This window comes from Schistocerca gregaria, chromosome 6, assembly GCF_023897955.1.
Source record: "Schistocerca gregaria isolate iqSchGreg1 chromosome 6, iqSchGreg1.2, whole genome shotgun sequence".
NCBI classification, from domain to species: domain Eukaryota; kingdom Metazoa; phylum Arthropoda; class Insecta; order Orthoptera; family Acrididae; genus Schistocerca; species Schistocerca gregaria.
In genome coordinates, this window is record NC_064925.1 from 272,107,382 (window position 1) to 272,128,611 (window position 21,230).

The 21,230-nt window shown below is 43.4% G+C and overlaps 1 protein-coding gene across 1 annotated transcript in view; it reads left to right on the forward strand.

The window, feature by feature from the left end:
- The window catches only part of LOC126278844 (odorant receptor Or2-like), a 76,122-nt gene that overhangs the window by 26,015 nt on the left and 28,877 nt on the right, over window positions 1-21,230 (forward strand). The window contains exons 2-3 of the mRNA XM_049979120.1: window positions 1,866-2,314; window positions 15,776-15,875. Of these exons, the coding sequence (XP_049835077.1) occupies window positions 1,866-2,314; window positions 15,776-15,875 (549 nt within the window). The remainder of the gene's footprint in view (window positions 1-1,865; window positions 2,315-15,775; window positions 15,876-21,230) is intronic.

The following is a 21,230-nucleotide window of genomic DNA, read 5'->3' on the forward strand; positions in this document are numbered from 1 at the left end:
TAATAAAGAGGAACAAATTCATCTTTTTTGTTCCCCGATAGGGGCATTTTATCACTGGTTCCCATCCATTCCCTGCTAGAGTAGGGCGTGTCACTCTTATGAAAACAACTTTAGAGGCCAGTAAAAATTATTTATGTGAAATGGAAGTAACGTAGAGCCATACAGTTCTACATCTCAAAAAAACGGTCCAAATGGATCTGAGCACTATGTGACTTAACGTCTGAGGTGATCAGTCCCCTAGAACTTGGAACTACTTAAACCTAACTAACCTACGGACATCACACACATCCATGCCCGAGGCAAGATTCGAACCTGCGACCCTAGCGGTCGTGCGGTTCCAGACTGTAGTGCCTAGAACCGCACGGCCATTTCTGCCGGCTCTACATCTCAGTTCTGATTTTATGTGCACAAACATTTTGCCTGTGCTTCAGTACTACAACAAGATGGGGTCCCCGGAACACTTGTGATGGTGAAGGAGGCACTTTAGAGCATATTTCACCGTCCTACGTCGTATATAAACAACTTATTCTCATCGTACTGGATCTTGTGTGCGGATTCTCCATGTACAAGTAGGATAACTTTGAACCACTGTAGCTCAGAAAGGGATGAAGAGATGAAGAAACTTTTCAAGCGTGATCAAGATCCGGTTGTTATGAATATATTGTAAAAATTACAGCCATTTGCTGTGCGCTGCCATCTTGGAATCCGCTTCTCGATTTTGGTGTCCAAAAAACATATTTTTAGATTTTTCTCAGGAACGACCATGAACTGAATGTTGTTTCCATAAGCCCCTTCTAACATTCTGCGTGGTGTCTGTCTGTTCTAAGCCGTGTCTCCCTACCACTTTCGCGCAACGGAACTCTGAGCGTGTTTTTTAGGGAATTGACTAGTTTGAACCTGGGACCTGTTGCTGGTAAGGAGACGCTAGACCACACATGACATGTAGAGTTCAGAAGAGTTCAGTGAGCTTAAAAAAAAGGTATCTGGCTGTGTTTTCAACTGACCAATCAGGGTCTCAATGTTAACGTTAAGCTCCGCCTACAAAAATTATGTCTACCCAATGAATAACGTTATACTTTTCGTGGTGAGCCAATGTTTTAAATGTTTGCAACGTAACAGAGATGTGTATAGTCTCACGCTAAAACTTTCAGCTGCTGTGGCCCTTTTAGTGTTATCGTAAGATCTATACTGTTCTTCTGGAGGGCTCTATCTTTTATCATGGGCTGGTGGGTGGTCTTAGCGGTCGCGGGCGTTGTGGGTGGCCGTTAACGTAGGGCCTTCTAGTTTAAACGATTCTGCTCTCGGCTTCTCGTTTCTCCCCTCGGAACTGCGTCTGTTTCACGGTGGGAAGGTATGACATGCATTTAGGCGGCCTTGTGTTAGTCTGTGGTATTCCATTTGCTCACTCGTTGATCGTATTATTTTGGTTAAATTAATGTCAGGATTTATTCGGAGCTATGTGACGTACTGCAGGATTTGCTATCATGTCAGAGTTTTCATGGAAGGTGTTGGATTTGCCTGACACCTTACACCCTTAAGAGTCACTGTAGACCACATTTAATTCAAAAAGAACCGACCGATTTGCTGCATTTGCCTAAGTTGGAGGAAGCGTGTATAATTTACGTTCTGTACTGTAGGATAGTTACAGTAACAGAATCCTTCCTTTGGATATACAAATGGTTCCTAAAGCAAGCTCGTGAGCTGCCTGCTGACCATCTCTGATACGCATGTTGTCGGCGCCGTTTGTATTGTGCTGCAGGTACCTGTCATCAGTTGTGACGGAAAAGCGCCTACGATTACAGCCTACGGCGGCAGCCAAGGACATCTCGCTGGCATTGTCTCAAACTGTACCTTTGCGCCGGCAGGTGGGCCAGGACTTCGCCGAGTTCCTGAGTGCGGACGACGTGCCGGTGCTGCTGGACCAGGGCCGCGCCGCTCGCCGCTTCACGCTCACCTACATCTGGTTCGGCATAGCCGCCTCCGCCTACTGGCTGGTCTCCCCCGTCAGCCCGGAGGGCCTGCCCTTCATCCTCGCCCTGCCCTACGACGCGACGACTCCCTTGGGCTACGCCGTCTCGTGGCTCTACTGCACGATAGTCACTGTGCACGTCGTCGTGATGACCATGGTGTTCGACGCCTTCAACGTCAGCCTCATCGCTCAGCTACGCATACAACTCACGTTGCTCAACAGGAAAATTATACGTATCGCCAATGAGTGCACTTCGAGACCTTTGGACTCATTACAAAGTATCGACCACCAGGACCTTCACTACCGACTAGAGAAATGCGTCTTACATCATCAAGCCATTATCAGGCAAGTTTATAACAAGATGCCGCAATAGTACGGATGCCTGTATGTTTTGAATGTTGATTTGCTTCTATATTGGGAAAGGCAAGGTGTAAGGGGCGATTAGAAAGTTTTCATTCGAAGTCTATACAGCCCAGAATCTGTACCTAAGTTAGGAAAAACGTCCACGAGCGTTGAGGTAATCGTCCTACCAACGCACCAAGTTGGAAGTACCCGGTTGGTAGAACGTGGTGTTCTGCTGCATGAAGAAGTCCTGAACTGGCTGCTGCACATGCTTGTTTCACAGGACTCATCTATCCTTCACGGTCTTTTTTAAGGGACACAAGGCGTGAAAATAGCATGGGGAGAGAGTGGGAGTACAGAGTGGGTGTCTCCCACTTGAGTTAACGTGACTTCTGCGTTACGACATTTGCGATATGGGGACGTGCGGCCATCATGTAGCAACAGCAGTCCTTGTCTCAGTTTCAGCGGATATTTCGTCTTAACACTTTGCCGTCTAGTGACACAACAGTGGTGTCATGTGCATAATATCGCTCAGTGGCCGGCGACACCGCAGTGTTGTCGTGAGAATAGTATCGCTCAGTGGCCGGTGACACCGCAGTGGTCCGGTGGTGTCGTGAGCATAGTATTGCTCAGTGGCCAGCAACACCGCAGTGGTGTCGTGAGAATAGTATCGCTCAGTGGCTGACGACACCGCAGTGTTGTCGTGAGCATCATATCGCTCAGTGGCCGGCGACACCGCAGTGTTGTCGTGAGAATAGTATCTCTCAGTGGCCGGCGACACCGCAGTGGCGTCTTGAGCATAGTATCGCTCAGTGGCCTGCGACACCACAGTGGTGTCGTGAGAATAGTATCGCTCAGTGGCCGGCGACACCGCAGTGGTGTCGTGAGCATAGTATCGCTCAGTGGCCGGCGACACCGCAGTGGTGTCGTGAAATTAGTATCGCTCAGTGGCCGGCAACACCGCAGTGGTGTCGTGAGAATAGTATCGCTGAGTGGCTGGCGACAACGCAGTGGTGTCGTGAGAATAGTATCGCTCAGTGGCCGGCGACACCGCAGTGGTGTCGTGAGAATAGTATCGCTCAGTGGCCGGCGACACCGCAGTGTTGTCGTGAGCATAGTATCGCTCAGTGGCCGGCGACACCGCAGTGGTGTCGTGAGAATAGTATCGCGCAGTGGCCAGCGAGACCGCAGTGGCGTCATGTGCATAATATCGCTCAGTAGCCGGTGACAGCACTTTAGTATCTTTTTCATTCTGTTTGTGTTTTGTTTATGTAACAATAAGCTACACATGTCAACAAGTTCTTTGTGTTTATAAGCACCTGTGTACTTTCGTCATGACAGGCGAAAGAGTCGATACGATTCTTTACGATGAATGCTTGGACGTCTTGTCTGACGTTCCGGACGACTTGGCCGATTGGGAAGAAGGCAATGGATATTTTAAAAAAAAAAATGAAAATGAAGCGGAATTGTCGGAATATAGCGAAATACATCCAAGAAGAATTCGGCGAACGCTACGGTTGCCAACTGATTCGGATGAATCAGATGAAGAAGACAGACTATGATTTACTAAGGACCAATAATAAATTTGAAGGATCTCTGAGTCCACACATATTTCCCAAAGGTATACAGAGCGTCGTGGATATCGTAGAATTATATACTGGGAACGATCTATTTGAATATATTAGCAATGAAAGCAACAGGTATTGCAGTCAAAATTGCAATAGAAGGAAATTGGATTTAAAAAATGCCAAATTTGTCGATGTTACGGGACCCCATCTTAGAAAATCGTTTGGGCTTTCTTTCCTTATGGGAGTTGTAAAAGAAGCAAGGATCGATGATTACTCGTCAACAAATCCGTTAATAGACACACTGATATTTCGCGAAACGATGTCCTGCAACGGATTCAGATAAATATTATCATTTTTGCATTTTTCCGACAACAACAAAAGTGCTTTTCAAAGTGGAGTTCGTAATTTATTATTTTTCCAAAAAGTTTAAATAAACGTTTAATCTAAGTCAGAACATCTCAACTGATGAAGGAATGATACCTTGGAGTGGTCAGCTAAATTTTAAAGTTTACAGTGCGTCGAAAATTACGAAATATGACATGACCATTCGGATGCTGTGTGATTCGAGTACGGGATACATTTCCTCATTCAAGATATATTCCGGCGCTGGACAACCTTTAGCAAAAACAGTGATGGAGCTATTGACACCGTCTTATGGAAAGTTACATTCTCTCTACATGGATAATTATTATGACAGTGTAGAACTTGCTGAGATGTTACATGAAAAGAAAATTCGAGTTTGTGGGACGATACGGTGAAATAGAGGAAAATTAAAGGGCGAAAAAGTCAATGTGTTTGAAGCTTGTCATCAATGGAAAGGTGGCAAGTGGCCGGCGACAAGCCAAGTAATCGGAATTAGCGCTGCCGGCGCCAAGCGAATAAATTTGTACGAGACGTGCGGACGGGAAAGTGTTAATTGCACCCCGTAATTTCTCCATATACATTCTTCATTCTCCGATGTGTTCTTCCGTTGTTTGTCATTCGGTAGCCAAGAAAAGAATAATGGCACGTTGGTTCTGTTTTGGTAATAACGTAGCCGTAGTTCAAGCTTCCGCATTTACTGCACGGCGCGTCGGAAAGACGCGAATGACGTACTGATCCCCAGCCTATATGTCAGCGCTTATATACCGTATCGAAGTTGCGCTACGTTGCATAACGCTCCAGCAACGCCCTCAGAGGGAAAATTTTTGAACGTCCCTTATATATTCAGCAACTGCCTACAGGTTTTTAAGTTTTAATTCAATTTACGGACCACAGTCTTATAGAACACGCATTTAATTTCAGCCTAATCCGTCGGTCTAAAAAGTTTTAAGACAGTATTCATAAAAAATAGGAAAAAGTTAAGATGATGGTTTCAAAGCTTTAGGTCTACTACATAGTCTTCCTTAAACTGAGTACAACCTATAGTACGTTCATATAACTACTTGAAACTCTCAGAAAGTATCTTCTTTGGGATGTTGTTCAGCTCGTGAGCACAACTAGCTTGAACGTAGTTTATGTCATCAAAACGTCGACCGCTCGTATGCATTTCCACACTTTGCCGTTTCTAGGTAGGTTCGTATTGATACCACCAAGTCTCGTCACCTGTGATGGTATTTTCCAGATGAGAATTATCCGCGTTTCGGATTTCAGTCAAGTCATAGCAGGCATCACGCGTCGTTACTTTCGTTCGGGAGTCAAGGTGTGTGGGATAAACTTTGCTCGCGTTTTTCATTTTCAAAACGTTCTGGACAATGTTTTGACGCCTTGTCTTAAAGACGTTGCTTCATTCAAACATGTCACACAGCAGCGTTGATTCACGTCCACTACTGAACACTTCTTGATCACAACTGGCTACCTGAACCCACACTTGTCGCTTTTAGTTGTCAGTTCAGCCTGCCACCGTAAATACCTCGACAGGAATCAAATGAGTCTTGGAACTTTTTATGTGGACGACTTATGATCATCATCTTCAAGACCAGAGACAAACGATTTTCAATCACATCTAGATAAGGTATGTAACTGTGATGTAAACAGAAAATTAACTCCTGTTTCATCTGACTGTGGTCCACAACTGGGATAAAGACATACAAGCCTTCCTGGGCCACTGTAAGTATGACGCAGGTTATCCATCAGTTACGTTCAATAACATGTAACCAACGTTAAATTTCAACGAAGTGTTTACTGTTCCTCGTTACTTATGGCGTCTCACAATTCATATTATAGGCTTGTAGTATTACAGGGGGAGAACTGGTAAATAAATCTGATCAGCACACTATGTCCGGAAATGTATTGTTAGGGTATAACATAGATTTGAAGACCGGATCACTTTAAAAAATCCCTCTTCACGGCAACGCATTTACCGAGGTTTCCCGGATAGCCGTAGTCCACCACATAGTGCAAGGGGCGTTCAGTAAGTAATGGAACACATTTCTTTTCTGGAATCAGGTTGGTTTTAGTCAGGGTTGATTGGAGCTCATGCTTTTGACTACAAAACACTATTTTTCAACATAATCTCCGATCAGTGTGACGGCCTTACGCCACCTGACTGGGAGGGCCTCTACCCCTGCATGGTATCACGTTACTGGTCGACGTCGGAGCCAACGTCTTGCTGCAACCTATCTATTAATAATGTACTGCCGCCCGTAAAGTGCAGCCTTCATTGGGCCCAACAGATGGATCTCGGAAGGTGCCAGGTCCGGTCTGTTGTGTGGAGCGGGAAGAGTAGTCCAATGAAGTTTTGTAGCTCCTCTCGGGTGCGCATGCTTGTTGTGAGACATAGGAAGCTAGAAGTTCGTTTGCTTTTATATGTTGATGAGCACACTGAAGTCGTTTCATCAGTTTGCTGGGGGTAGCACAATACACCACAGAGTTGATCGTTACAACACAAGGGAGGACAGCAAGCAGAAAAACCCCTTCAAGGTCTCAGAAGACCATCGCCATGATTTTACCGGCTGAGGATGGAGCTTTCAGCTTTTGCTTCGTTGGAGAAGTGGCGTGGTACCGCCCCATGGATCACCATTTTGTTTACGGTCTGAAGCGATAAACCCATGTTTCATCGTCTGAGACGATTTGCGACAAAAAATTCTCACAATCAGCCAGCTTCGTTAAGTGTAAGCAATTCCGCACGGATGGCCCTTCGTTGCTCTTTATGGTCTTCTGTTAGGCGGCGAGAAAATCAGCGGCCACACTCCTTTGATAACGACGATGTTTGGTTTGTGGGGCGCTCAACTGTGCCCGTACAAATTCCCTACTTTTTCTCAGTCCAATCTCGCCACGTACGTGAATGATGATGAAATGATGAAAACAACACAAGATTCCTTTGAGTAACCTAACTGATGAATTAGGGTGTCAGCATTACGAACAGAGACGTCCAGTTCAGCAGTGATGTGTTTGACTGTTACTCGTCGATCATCTTGAATGGAAGAGTCCGCACGTTCAAACACTGCAGTAGTCACAGGACACCTGTGCCCCGCCGGACAGCACGCGGAAGATAGGAGAGGTTTGTGTGACTCTATTGCAATGATGAAAGATGCCTTCCCCAACGTCTCACCGTGTCCACTGCGAGGTCTCCGTAGACATTCTGCAAGCGCCTATGAATAACTGCGATGCTCCGGTTTTCCTTCAAAAGAAACTCAATGTCAGCTTTATGCTTGGAATACACCTCCGCTACAAAGGCAAGTTTGAAGGCTACGTACAGCGGCGCCACCTCTTGGATCCTCATGAAACCATAGTGGCTGAAGGGGGAATATTCCATGAGGTCCCACAGTAAACTCCGCATTTTTTCCAACCGAAAAAAAAAATTATGGTGCTTTACTTATTTAACGCCATACATGTTTTCGTCTGACTACTGCAACTGCTGCAAGAAGCAGGTATGATCGCAATAGCAGGGTTAACTTAAGTGTTCCAAGGATGCACACTAGGGTTTGTCGACCATGTGTTTGGAAGCATCCACTGCATACGTGCCTTGTACAGCGAACAGCACTGTCACCCCGTGCAGCAGCTCCTGTGGAGCTAGTTGTCTCCGCTGTATGGATGCCGTGAGGAGAGAGATTTGAAAGGGATCTCAATTATTCCCGGACATGAGTTCGTTATCAAATCTTTATCTACTAAATTCCCCATACAGCTCCTACAACCGTGTAGTAGGAGTTGTGCCAAGATGAGATACATAGAATTATATATATTCGGTCTAACAAAGCAGCTTAAATCACTTAATAAAGGCAAGGTCTCCGGTCCAGATTGCATACCCGTCAGGTTCCTCTCAGAGTATGCTGATAAAATTGCTCCATATTTAGCAATTATATACAACCACTCACTCACAGAAAGATACGTACCTAGAGACAGGAAAATTGCTCAAATCACACCAATACCCAAAAAGGGAACTAGGAGTAATCCGCTGAATTACAGGCCTATATCACTAACGTCGATTTTCAGTAGGGTTTTAGAACATATAATGTATTCGAACATTATGAAGTACCTCAAGGAAACGATTTATTGACATACAGTCAGCACGGATTCAGAAAATATCGTTCCTATGAAACGCAGCTGGCTCTTTATACTCATGATGTAATAAGTGCTATCGACAGAGGGTGTCTTTTTGATTCCATATTTTTAGATTCCCAGAAAGCTTTCGACACCGTTCCTCACAATCGTCTTCTAGTGAAACTGCGTGCCTACGGAGTATCGTCCCAGTTGTGCGACTGGATTCGTGATCCCCTGTCAAAAAAGTCACAGTTAGTAGTAATTGAAGGAAAGTCATCGAGTAAAACAGAAGTAATATCCGCCGTTCCCCAAGGAAGTGTTATAGGCCCTCTATTCTTCCTGATCTATATTAACAACATAGGAGGCAGTCTGAGTATCCATCTTAGATTGTTTGCAGGTGGAGCTGTCATTTACCGTCTTGTAAAGCCATAAGATGACCAAAACGACTTGCAAAATTACTTAGATAAGATATGTGTATGGTGCGAAAAGTGGCAATTGACACTGAATAAAGAAAAGTGCGAAGTTTTTCACATGAGTACTAAAAGAAATAGCTAAATTTCGATTACGCGAGAAGTCACAGAAATCTGAGGGCTGTAAATTCAACTAAATACTTAGGGATTACAATTACAAATAACATATATTGGAATGATCACATAGAAAATGTTGTGTCTACAGCAAACCAAAGACTGCGATTCATTGGCAGAACACTTAGAAGGTGCAACAGGTCTACCAAAGAGACTGCTTACACTACGCTTGGCTACCCTATTCTGAAGTACTGCTGTGCGGTGCGGGATCCGCATCAGGTGGGACTGACGGATGACATCGAAAAAGTACAAAGAAGGGCAGCTCATTTTGTATTATCGCGAAATAGGGGAGATAGTGTCACAGACATGATGCGTGAATTGGAGTGGCAATCATTAAAACAAAGACGTTTTTCGTTGCGACGCGATCTTCTCATGAAATTTCAATCGCCAGTCGTCTCCTCCGATTCTGTTGGCACCCAACTACATAGGGATAAATGTCATCAAGATAAAATAAGAGAAATCAGGGTTCACACAGAAAAATTTAAGTGCTGGTTTTTCCTGCGTGCCGTTCGAGAGTGGAACGGTAGAGAGACAGCATGAAGGTGGTTCATTGAACCCTCTGCGAGGAACTTTATTGTGAATAGCAGCGTAATCGCGTAGATGTAGATGCAGATGCAATACACTTAGTGTTATGACATACAATCCCTCATGTGAAAAGCGCATTAAAAAGAAATCATGGAGCCAACATATAATAATGTCCACATTACTCAAGGCTCGAAGTATACCTGATATTATGCATGGCAATCACAAACTATAGGTGCGAGTGTCACGGGGTTGTATATGACAGAAGACGGAAAAAAAATTTCGTACCAATGTCTGTAACGTTATGACAAATGCACAACGGCTAAATTTCCGAACAGTACGTTGTACACCACACCAGCATTACTGCTCACATTTGCACAGCAGGTGTTCAGAGAGACAATCACGCACCTCCGCGTGGAACGCTTGAAAGATGGTGAAGTACGCCGAAGTTACATGGATGAACTCTTCCAACTAGGCCAGCTCTCCGACAGGAAATGTGAGCTTGTGTGGTAACGGGCCGCAAATAATGTTGTGACAGGTATCGATACGTTAGATGACATCTATAACCACCATAGCTATTCTACAAACCACGATGAAGTGCTTGATAAAGGGTACAGCCCACTGTACCAGCTTTTGGGGGCTTCTTTCCGATCCAGTCCGACATCGAGCGCGGACAGAACGATTGCTTAAACGCTTAGCACACTTGACTCGAATTGGGGAGGACAACAGTTCAAATCCGAGTTCGCCCACACAGATTCGTGTTTTCCGTGATTTTCCTAAATCGCTCCAGGCAAATGCCGCGATGGTTCCTTTGGAAAAGGGCACAGGCGGTTTCCTTCCTTATTCTTGACACAATCCGAGCTTGTTCTTCGTCACTTATGAGCTCTGTGTCGACGGGACGTTAAATCCGATTTTCCTTCCTGCTTAAACGCCACTGTGCTCTCTGTAAATATGTCCTAGATTCGCCAATTAATGGTGATTTTTGAAACTTTGTGAACGAGCGTCTACATGGATGACATTTCAGTTTCTCCAGCATATTCGTGATGTTCTACCACGCATCGAACTGTGATAATCAGTCCTGTCCTTCTAACATTCGCCCAATAATCACAGTTATTCCAATTTGGTACACCTGAGCAATACTACAGGATTGTTTTCGCGATCGTTTTGTAAACAATCTCCTTTAACTGCGTTTCCTTGATATTGTACCAGTGAACCGAATCTGCAACATGATTTACCTACGACTGAACCTGTGATACGTTTCACATTCTTACAAAATGTTACATCCAGATGTTTGTGTGAGTCGCACAATTATACATTTTATCTGCACATATTTAAAGCAAGCTGCCAATCTTTCCACTGTCCGCAGCTCGTGTTCGTGCGGTAGCGTTTTCGCTTCCCACGTTGGATTTCCGGTTTCGATTCTCGGCGGGGTCAGGAATTTTCTCTGCCTCGTGATGACTGGGTGTTGTGTGATGTCCTTCGGTTAGTTAGGTTTAAGTAGTTCTAGGGGACTGATGACCATAGATGTTAAGTCCCATAGTGCTCAGAGCCATTTGAACCAATCTTTCCACTACTTAGGAATTTTATCATGATCTGACTGAATACCTGTGGAATGTTTTCAGTCAATATTCCATTCTATATAACAGCATCATTTTCAAAAAGTCTGAGGTTACTATTAATATTGTCTCCAAGACCCTTAATACACAGTGTGAACAACAATGGTCCCAACTAACTTCGCTGGGGAGACATGAAGTTATTTCGACATTTGTCGGAGACTCTCCATCCAAGATAATAAGCTACGTTGTGCCTAACAAAAAATTCTGAGTCTAGTCATAAATTTCACTTGATACACATAGCATCTTACATTAAACAGTAAGTGGAGGTGTGCAGTTAAATATTTTCGGAGCCCAAGAAATACTGCATTTACCTTAGTGCCTTGATCCATTACTTCCAGGATGTAATGTGACGAAAGTGCAGGTAGGATTTCACATGAACGATATTTACTGCACTAGTTGCTGCTTGGCATGGAGAAGATAATTCTGCTTGAGATATTTCATTAAATTTTAGCTCAGAATGTGTTCTAAGATTCCACAACAAATGGATGTCAAGGATGCTGGATGGAAGTTGTGTATCACTTCTGCTACCCTTTCTTGTAGACGGGTGTGACCTGTGCTTCCTCGGAACCAGGGAGAACGGTTTTTCTTCTAAGGATCTATCGTATACTAAAGGGCTCAGATCCTGCGATGCTCATAGAATCATTGCGAGAAGATCTGTATTCGGTCCATCAGTGGAAAAACACATTTGCTGGGGAGGGGGTGAGCAAGGTGTATAAGTTAGAGCTTAAAACGTGGACGATCAGTAGCTTCGTTGGATGAAATTTCAGGACAGGGATTTAGTCCTCAGTCTGTTTTTTAAGACTGCCTCTACGAACCATCGAAGGTGGCTGGCAATATTTAATTACACTGTGCGCGAGCGCGCTTGTTTGTGTGTGTGTGTGTGTGTGTAAACAGAGATACGTTTCTCCAATATCTGGTGGAACCAAAAGCTTGATAAAGCGTTTATTTATTTTTGTAAGTTAAAGGATGAATTGTACATATTTGAGATTGAAGGGTTCCTTTATACACAGCTTTTGTAACTTTTGATTTTCATGTGATGTGTTCACGAAAAATAAGTATCTTATTAACAGTGTAACTTTTGGACACTCAGCTACATATCAGTTAGCAAATACTAGCGTCAAATCTCTTTGAGAGAAACGAGATCATAAACACAGGAGTGAATATAGTGTACATGGGACAGTGAAATGTAATATACCATCGTGCGGATCATTGTTCCTTAAAAATGAGCAAAACAGTGGAACAATATTTCTATTTCATTCGACATCAAAGTGGTGTATCTGTATAGGCGGAGAATATTAACAAGGAACTCCTTGACTGCACTGTCGCAAAAGGCCAATGATGTTTACGGCATTCGACGCCCCACATATTATCTACCAGCCAACCACAATATTGGTTGCTAATAGTAACAGGGAGCGGAACTGGAGGTATCTAATGATGAGCGCAGCATGGGGCGACAGAGCGTAGTTGAGCAGCGAATAACACACAACAGTGCTACAGTGCTATTGGTGTTGATACAGAGCAGAGCAATGTCAACGCTAAATAAAGCAAACATTGCATTATACCTTTAAACACAGCTGCTTGGTCCAGTGACCGTTTATAAAATGAAAATGAAAAAATGAGCCCTCTGTCACACTTTTTTTAGTCTTATTGGTGAGGTTTCAACAGTTCTAAGAGTTCCTTCATCAGAATTTAGACGTATAAAGTGGTTTATAAGATAATTACAAATTTATGGAAGAATTTTTTTTATATAAGAAAAGTGTTAAGTACTGACTAACAATACTAGACAGAGACTGTACTCACATGTCAAGTATAACATAAATAACAATCCAGAAGGGCTTTAGTTACAAAAATTCAAAAATAATGTGTGAAGGTGAGCCTCTAAGGGCTGGTCATACCTGTACAGCCACAGGTTGCAACGGACTGAGGCACCCCCATTAACAAGTGCGGCAAGTGAACATGACATCGCAGCGAGAACGCCATCTAGTAGCCGCAGGTACCACTTGGAGACATGCGAACTTTATAAGGAATATTGTTCAGTTCATAATACAAAGGCCAATATTTTGTGTAACAATAAACGATACAGTAACATTATCTCCACAACAGATCTTAGAGGTACAACGGCTGTTCTGTATAAAATTTCACTTCCGTTTGAACCTAAAGTCAATGGCTTTTGAAAATAAATGTAATCACAATGCATGCATGGCGTCGCATCCCTACAGGTGACATACCTTATCCTATTTGTTTCTTTAGTTCTACTTGTCATAACCAGCTACTCGTATTTGATATTGTGTTTAATTTGTAGATCCCATTTCGGCTAGCACCTCAGGATCCAACACTGTACAATTAAATCTGAAACTTAAAGTGGAATGTATTAACTAACAAAGCTACTGCATGTTATTTTATCCCTTGCAATTGTTTTTGTTTAAAATGGGATATTTGGGTATTTGAGTCAGCCACACATTGATCTGACATTCATTGTAAGGAATTGCTGAAGACGTCGTTAACGCATGGCCTAGTCGACGAAAATTTTCGTGATGACATACGGTCTCACTAGGATATGTTCCCCTCTTTAAAGAAAATAAATAAATAAAAGTATATCCCCTACGCCAGACACACACACACACACACACACACTCACACACACACACGCACACACACACACACACACACACACACACACACACACACACACTCTTTCAAATATACACATTTGATAGTAAACCTCGAATCCCGAATTTTAATTATCTTCGCTGTTACTTTTTCTGAGTTCGTGGGAGACAGATTTCTTTGCCGGAAGAAGTAAACTTCGATGGCGGTAATGTCACTGGCGCACATATTGGACTGGAAGAACAACTTGTACAAGACTGTGTACGACTCCAATACAAGGTTATGCAAAGAGTCCCGCCAGAATGGTGTATCCTGTGGGATTGTGTTAAGTGCCTTATTATCTGTCATCTTAAACGTGTACAGGGATAATCACAATTTTATTTGCAGTATGAAAGTGCCGTCAGTATTTTATGCTTTTTCAGGTTTTTCGCATGAACATTTGTTCATTATCACTGCTTGGATAGGTATTGTTATATACATTGATTAGTTGTTATGTGTGGACGTACCAATGGGCGAACTTGTAATTCTTACAAAACACATTGTTTCTTGTACCTGGTAACGTATCACTGATAGTCAGCCAGGTTACTTAATGAGAGATTATGAATCGCTGTTACCGTTTGCTAATATCCTATCAGCCTCCATAAACGATGCATAGGATAAAGTAATCCCCCTTATCACATTTAAATCGCCTTGAATTTTACACTGAAATTTAGAGCCTCGGTCACACCATACTTATACATGTTCATTTAGTCTTTCTCTCTTGTTTCGCTAAAATTTACCGTTCTGAATATTGATGTTTGCGAACACTTGCTTACGTTATTCTTGTGTTTCGTAATTTCACAAATGGTAACCATTCAACAAATTCACGTTGACCATCAATGTAAGTGCACTCAAAATTTTTCACCTTTAAGTATACGCTGTATTTACCTGCGAAGTCTAACATCATGACGTCACACCACTCCACAACAGATAACTTACAATGTAAATGACCAGGGATAACGTCAAATCTGAAGATGTGATGACCGTTGTAGGCACTGACTGTATTTTAAATTGTCCGCAAAAGATTAAGTTTTACAGCTACCTGCGATGAAGGGTGCCAGTCCATTCCCAAAACATTTTCCTCTGTCCTTCGTATGTTGTTCACTGTATAAACGAGACTGTGAACCATGTAACTTGCTGACTATCTAGCACCAACTGAATCACCGGGATCTTGTTGTCTTCAGTAGCTTCATTCGTTCGAAAATTTGACTCGAGGTTTTAAGAAGCTGATCCAGTGATTAGTTCTGTGTCCTCTTATGAACCAAGTACAGAAGTACTACGAGTTCTCAAAGATGCCTCGAAGTTACGCATCTAATTAACAACTCGCTGACAGAACGAACTAAATTCGGCATTTAAAGAGGAACTGAACATAACAAAGGCACTGGTAAATATTCTCTCCATTTCCCAGCAACAATCCGAACTGCCTACTCTCTTGAGCATTGTAGTTCATACACACCTGTCCTCTGTGTGTGGTCGCAAAGCAGAATGCCAAACCAGTCTATGGTTGAATGTAGTGGCAGCTGCCGAAAACGTGTGGATGTTTCGTACCAATAAGGTCTTTGTGAACAGCAGTTATATTCCTTAGTTGGCCTACATATTTCCAAAATACTGTGTGTGGGAAATGTGCTTGCACTAAGGGGCACTTACCGCCTCATTGAATGAAATGTGAAATTACAGGAGGTGCCTCGCATTCCTTGTGCCAGGTGAAGGTAGAACACAGATACTGAGACGACTACATGCTCAGGACGACTTCATCAGTAATGATATTTCCAATGGAAATTTAGTGTATTTCTGTGGAAGAAATGCAACATGGTGTGTGTTTTGAGTAATTTGTACTGTGTTAGTTTCCATCAGAGTGAGGATCTCTTGGAATCATTAAACACTATCAATCATAGCCACGTAATAAAGAACCAATGAGCACCTGTAACGCTGTAACTATTAAATATTGCCTCTACCCGTTAACTTAATGTAATTCGAAAAAAATATTTTTTCTTTATCGACACACAGTCTGTAAGGCCTGTCTGTCGACTTCTTACAGCGTGTGTCTTGGGTGTTGTGCGTTGACAGGAACGCAGACTTGCTGGAGCGCTGCCTTGGCGGGATGTTGCTTGGGCAGAGCCTCTCCATAGGCGCCGTCGCCTGCTTCCAGATGTTCCAGGTCGCCATGGTGAGTGGCAGCATCCAGCTACCTCCTCCATTTAACGTTTCGCCACTTGTACAGAGAAGCACTCTTTTCTGGTATCTAAACGAGAGCAGTTCCTCTTTTGTATATTACAAGGATTACACGACAACATAAAACCTACAAAAACTTTGACGTAAAGCAATGTCTGCTAAATGTAATAAGAATATTTCTGACAACGAATACGTGCATTTAAAAATTTAGAAATCCAAATGTCTCTTCCATAACTGTGGTTGACGGACTCCATAACCCACACAGAACAGACACTATAGGTTGCCTCTATCCTGTTCTCGCTCCAACACTTCAAGACCTCGATAAACGGTGGTAGAATCCATAGCTAGGGAAAGTCTCTCTTGCTGCGACCAGAAAACTTAAATCGAGGAAATTTAAAATATCGTTTTATGTGAGTAGAGATATTGATCACATTTTGCCTAATGCTAAAGAGAGCACGTGAATTTTGGAAAAAAGTGGAATACACAAAATCACTTATGACTGTCGCAAATTCTACATGTCAGTCTGGCTGGGTGCTATGCGTCTACTTGATGGAACACTATAAAACTTGAAAACTTAGGAAAGGAGACTACCTTTGCAGACTACCTCCTTAAAGAAGGCAGTATTTATATAGTGCAACATGAAATCTCACATCACATCCATAAAGGGAGGTTCGAAATAACGGAAAATAATAGACATTTGTCAGTTTGCCCAAGCTTAGTACTGAATGATAAGAGACAGTGCCCTTACCACTTCTCACTGTATATACCTTGCATAATCACATCTACACCTAGTTCGAAATCTCCTTTCCTACTCACAAGCCCTAGTCTTTTCCTTAATTTCCGTTATAGCTTCATTGAGTTTTTACTTTGTATAATTACAGCTGCTTGACTTACTTGGACGGCCGTTGTAGCCGAGCGGTTCTAGGCGCTACGGTCTGGAACCGTGCGACCGCTACGGTCGCAGGTTCGAGTCCTGCCTCGGGCATGGATGTGTGTGATGTCCTTAGCTTAGTTAGGTTTAAGTAGTTCTATGTTCTAGGGGACTGATGATCTTCGATCTTAAGTCCCATAGTGCTTAGAGCCATTTGAATCATTTGACTTACTTGGTTACGCTTATTTGTATATCCTCCGGAACTGTTGACGACAACATTATTTTGTTCAGCCACTCCTTGGAACATGTCACCAAGGTTCAGCGTTCAATTTATTTTCTACCAAGAACAATTTTTGTAATTTGTTATATACTTCATTATTATATGTGTGACATATTTTATGTACATTCAATAGTTTTCACCACATTTTCACTGAAACAATTCTTCATTTTAGTCCTAAGTCATTAATAATTGCATCTTCGGAAAGAGATTGATTAAGTCTGTAGTGTACTAGTTTAATATCGTCAAAAATTTCGGTGCCACTCGTATACGTTGTTAGTTTCAGTCGCTCCAGCTGGCTGGTCTCCATCTTCTGTGTCTCTTCCCAGCTTGATCGCGACTTAACTCTCGTCCGTCACGTGTCCGTGCCGTCTGCCCTCTTGTTACACAGGCCGGCCGGGGTGGCCTAGCGGTTCTAGGCGCTACAGTCTGGAACCGCGCGACTGCTGCTGTCGCAGGTTCGAATCCTGCCTCGGGCTTGGATGTGTGTGTTGTCCTTAGATTGGTTAGGTTTAAGTAGTTCTAAGTTCCAGGGGACTGATGACCTCAGATGTTAAGTCCCATAGTCCACAGAGCCATTTGAACCATTTTTTTGTTACTGGTGAAATATAACTACCTGACAAAAAGTGAAGCACGCACAAAGGCTGAGGGAAACGAAATGAAACTTTATGGGTTAAGAGTGTATAGGGTTCGAAGGTGATCAATAAGTAATACAACAGTTTTTACTGAAATCAATGAGGATTTGCAGAAAATAAATGCGTGGTGTAATGACAGCCAGTTATCTCTCAATATTAGTAAGTGTAACCTACTACGTATGACAAGGCGAAAATTCCCGTTAATGTACGAGTACAAAATAAATGCCCATTCTTTGGAAGCGGTAACATCCGTCAACTATCTGGGTGTGCTTATTCTAAATTATCTCAAATGGAATGATCAGATTATACAAGTAACGGCTAGGGCAAACTCTAGATTTCGGTTTATTGGTAGAGTCCTCAAGCGATGCAGTCCTTCGACAAAGGAAATAGCGTACAATACGTTAGTTCGTCCAGTCTTAGAGTATTGTTCGTCTGTATGGAACACCTACCAGTTGGGTCTGATTCAAGAGATTGAGAAGGTCTAACGAAGAGCGGCACGATTCGTGACTGGTACATTTAGCCGTCGCAAGTGCGTTGCAAATCTCCTAGAAAGTTTGAAGTGGGAAACACTTGCAGATAGACGGCGCGCTAAACGGAAAGGGCTGCTCACTAAATTCCAAAATCCGATCCTCACCGAGGATGTACAGCATATATTATTACCTCCAACTTTCAAATCGCGCGATGATCACTATTCAAAGATAAGGCGTTCAGACAGTCGCTTTTCCCTCGCGCGATCCGCGAGTGGAACAGAGGGGGGGAAATGTGACTTTCGCGCGAATTGTGCCCTCCGCCACACACCGCTTGGTGGCTAGCGGACTATATATGTAGATGTTTTATTCAGGACTGCAATGCACCAAATTATTCACCGCTGTTTTGGTACAAACACCTATTTTTCAACAGAATCTCCGTTCACTGAGACGGCCTTATGCCACATTACTGGGGGGACCTGCATGGTCGCATGGTACCACTCTACTGCTCGGCGTCGGAACTAACATCTTACTGCATCAATAACCTCCCCATCATCCACCTACCGTTTCCTAAGATCCAAACAGATGCAAGTAAAAAGGTGCGACATCCGGGTTGTAGGGAGAACAAAGAAGAACAGTCCAATAAAGTCCACTCGGGTGTCCAGACTCGTGTGAGGCCTTGAGTTTTCATGAAGAAAAAGAAGTTCGTCTGCATTTTTATGGCGACGCTGAAGTCGTCTCTTCAATTTCCTGAAGGTCGCATGATACACTTCATAGCTGATAGTTGTACCATGAGGGAGGACATCAAACAGAATGAAACCCTTTCAGAATCCCCGAATGCCGCCATGATGTTATCGGCTGAGGACGTGGTTTTGAACTTTTTCTTCGGAGGAGAGGTGATTGCTGATTTGTTTACGGCTCGAAGTGACGAACCAATATTTAAATATTTAATCGCTTGTGAGGCTGTTTCCACAAACAGTTGTCACGATCATCCCCGTAAAGCGGGAATGATTCCGCACGGATGGCTCTTCGTTGCTCGTTATTGTCCTATGTTAGGCAGCGATGAAACTAGCGGAGGATCACCTTTGAGTACCCCAACTGGTGTACGTGTCGTGACTAGCAACAGAGACGTTCACTTGAGGAGTGAGGTGTCTGATTGTGATCCGTCGATCATCTCTAATGAGAGTGTCCTCACGTTCCAGCACTGCAGAAGTAAGAGCTGTGTGCGACCAGCCGGCAAGTGGGAAATCGGACAGGTTCGAGAGATCTTTTTGCGATACTGACAGACGCCTCGTCCAACGACTCACCGTGCTTATGTTCACTGTCAGGTCTCTGTGAACATCCTACAAGCACCTATGAATATTAGCGGTCCTCTAGTTTTACGCTAAAAGAAACTCAATGGCAGCTGTATGCTTGGAACGCACGTCTGTTAAAGACGCAGTTTTGAAGGATATGTATAGCGCCCCTGTCTATCGGAACTTATGAAACTATAGCGGCTGAAGCAGAAATATTCCACGAAGTCCTGCAGCAACTTCCATATTTTTGCAAGTTGAAATTGACCGAGAAAAAGAAGTGTTGTCGTACTTACTGAGTGCCCCTCGTATTAGTACAATGATCAGATAATTCAGTCAAATTTAAAAAAAAAGAGTGTAAGTCTAGAGACCGATGACCTATGCAGATTGCTCCCGTAGGAATTAGAACATTAGAACATTTGTATAAAGCTACTCGTCAGCGTGAATTTGCATGTTCTCTTGGTCAAGATGCACGCACTGAGTCAACAGAGAATGGTGTCATCAACGCCGTTGTATCCTCTCTTGAGGCTAGCTAGCCTACAACTGTTGTAATTGGTACCTAATATCTGTCACTGGGACGGAGTTGGTGTTCAACTTGTCCCACACATTTTCGGTCAGAAACACATCTGTGGATCTTGCTGGCTATGGGAGTACTTCAGCATCACGCAGACAGCTCGTAGAGACACATTTCATGTGCTGACGAGCACTGTTCTGTTGAAAATTGGCACTATGGTACAGTCGCATGAGAGGTAACACGTGAGGGTGCAGGACACTCACGATGTACCGTTGTGCGGTCGGAGTTCCCTCAGTCGTTACCAGCTATCACCTGTCTTCATACTCGACGAGTTCCCATACTATGACACCAGGAATAACATCCCTGTGTTTTTAAAAACATTAGAGGGATGGAATTTATTCCAAGGTTGCCGCCTTACTCACCGATGATCACCTGGTGTACCACAGAATCGTGACTCACCACTGAAGACAACGCGACGATATTCATGCGCTGTTCGTGCTTCCGGCTACGGCAACTCTCCGTTCGTGTTGGGGTGTTAATGGCGGCCTTGGAATGGGACGGCAACTGCTTAGTCTGGGTGCTGCTATTCTGCGACTGATGTACGTGGAACGTCATAGTATGTTACAGTATGTCCGTCACCTATTTTCTGACTGCAGGCGCAGATGTGAAGGAATTAAAAAGTGCCTGGAGCATATTACTTCGATCCTCCTGTGTGATGGTCACACTTGGTGGACTGGAACCTTGAATACGACTGTGCCTGCCCTCACGTTCTCATACAGTCCAACATTGACCTACTCTCACATCGGAATGTCCCACGAATCTGGAGGTAGCATGATGTAACCAGCCGGACAAACGGAGGCCCAGTATGAGCTGCCTTTCAGTTGCTGATAATGCTCTCTCATAGGCGTACGAGGCGTCTCCCATGTTCTTCACAGTAACCGTTCAACATCTGATCCTGTTCGCACCTATTATATACAATACCAGGTCTGGTAACAACACTCAACGCGAATAGCACTAACGCACTCATTTGGCCGGTCTACATGTCACAATGAACTGAAACGCTAATCATTTACACACCTGCCGATGTTAAGTGTACTTGTACTAAGTTACTTTGACATCGGACCATATCCTCCGGGTATTTTACTTTTATCAAGCTGTGTATTACGATTCAAAAATAAAGGTAAGCATGTTAGTTTATAACATTGACGTGAAACAGTAGTTAATTTAAATGTGTTCAATAGGAAGGGTTCTGTAGAGGAAATATTTCAGTTTAATCATAAGTTAATTTTCTTGT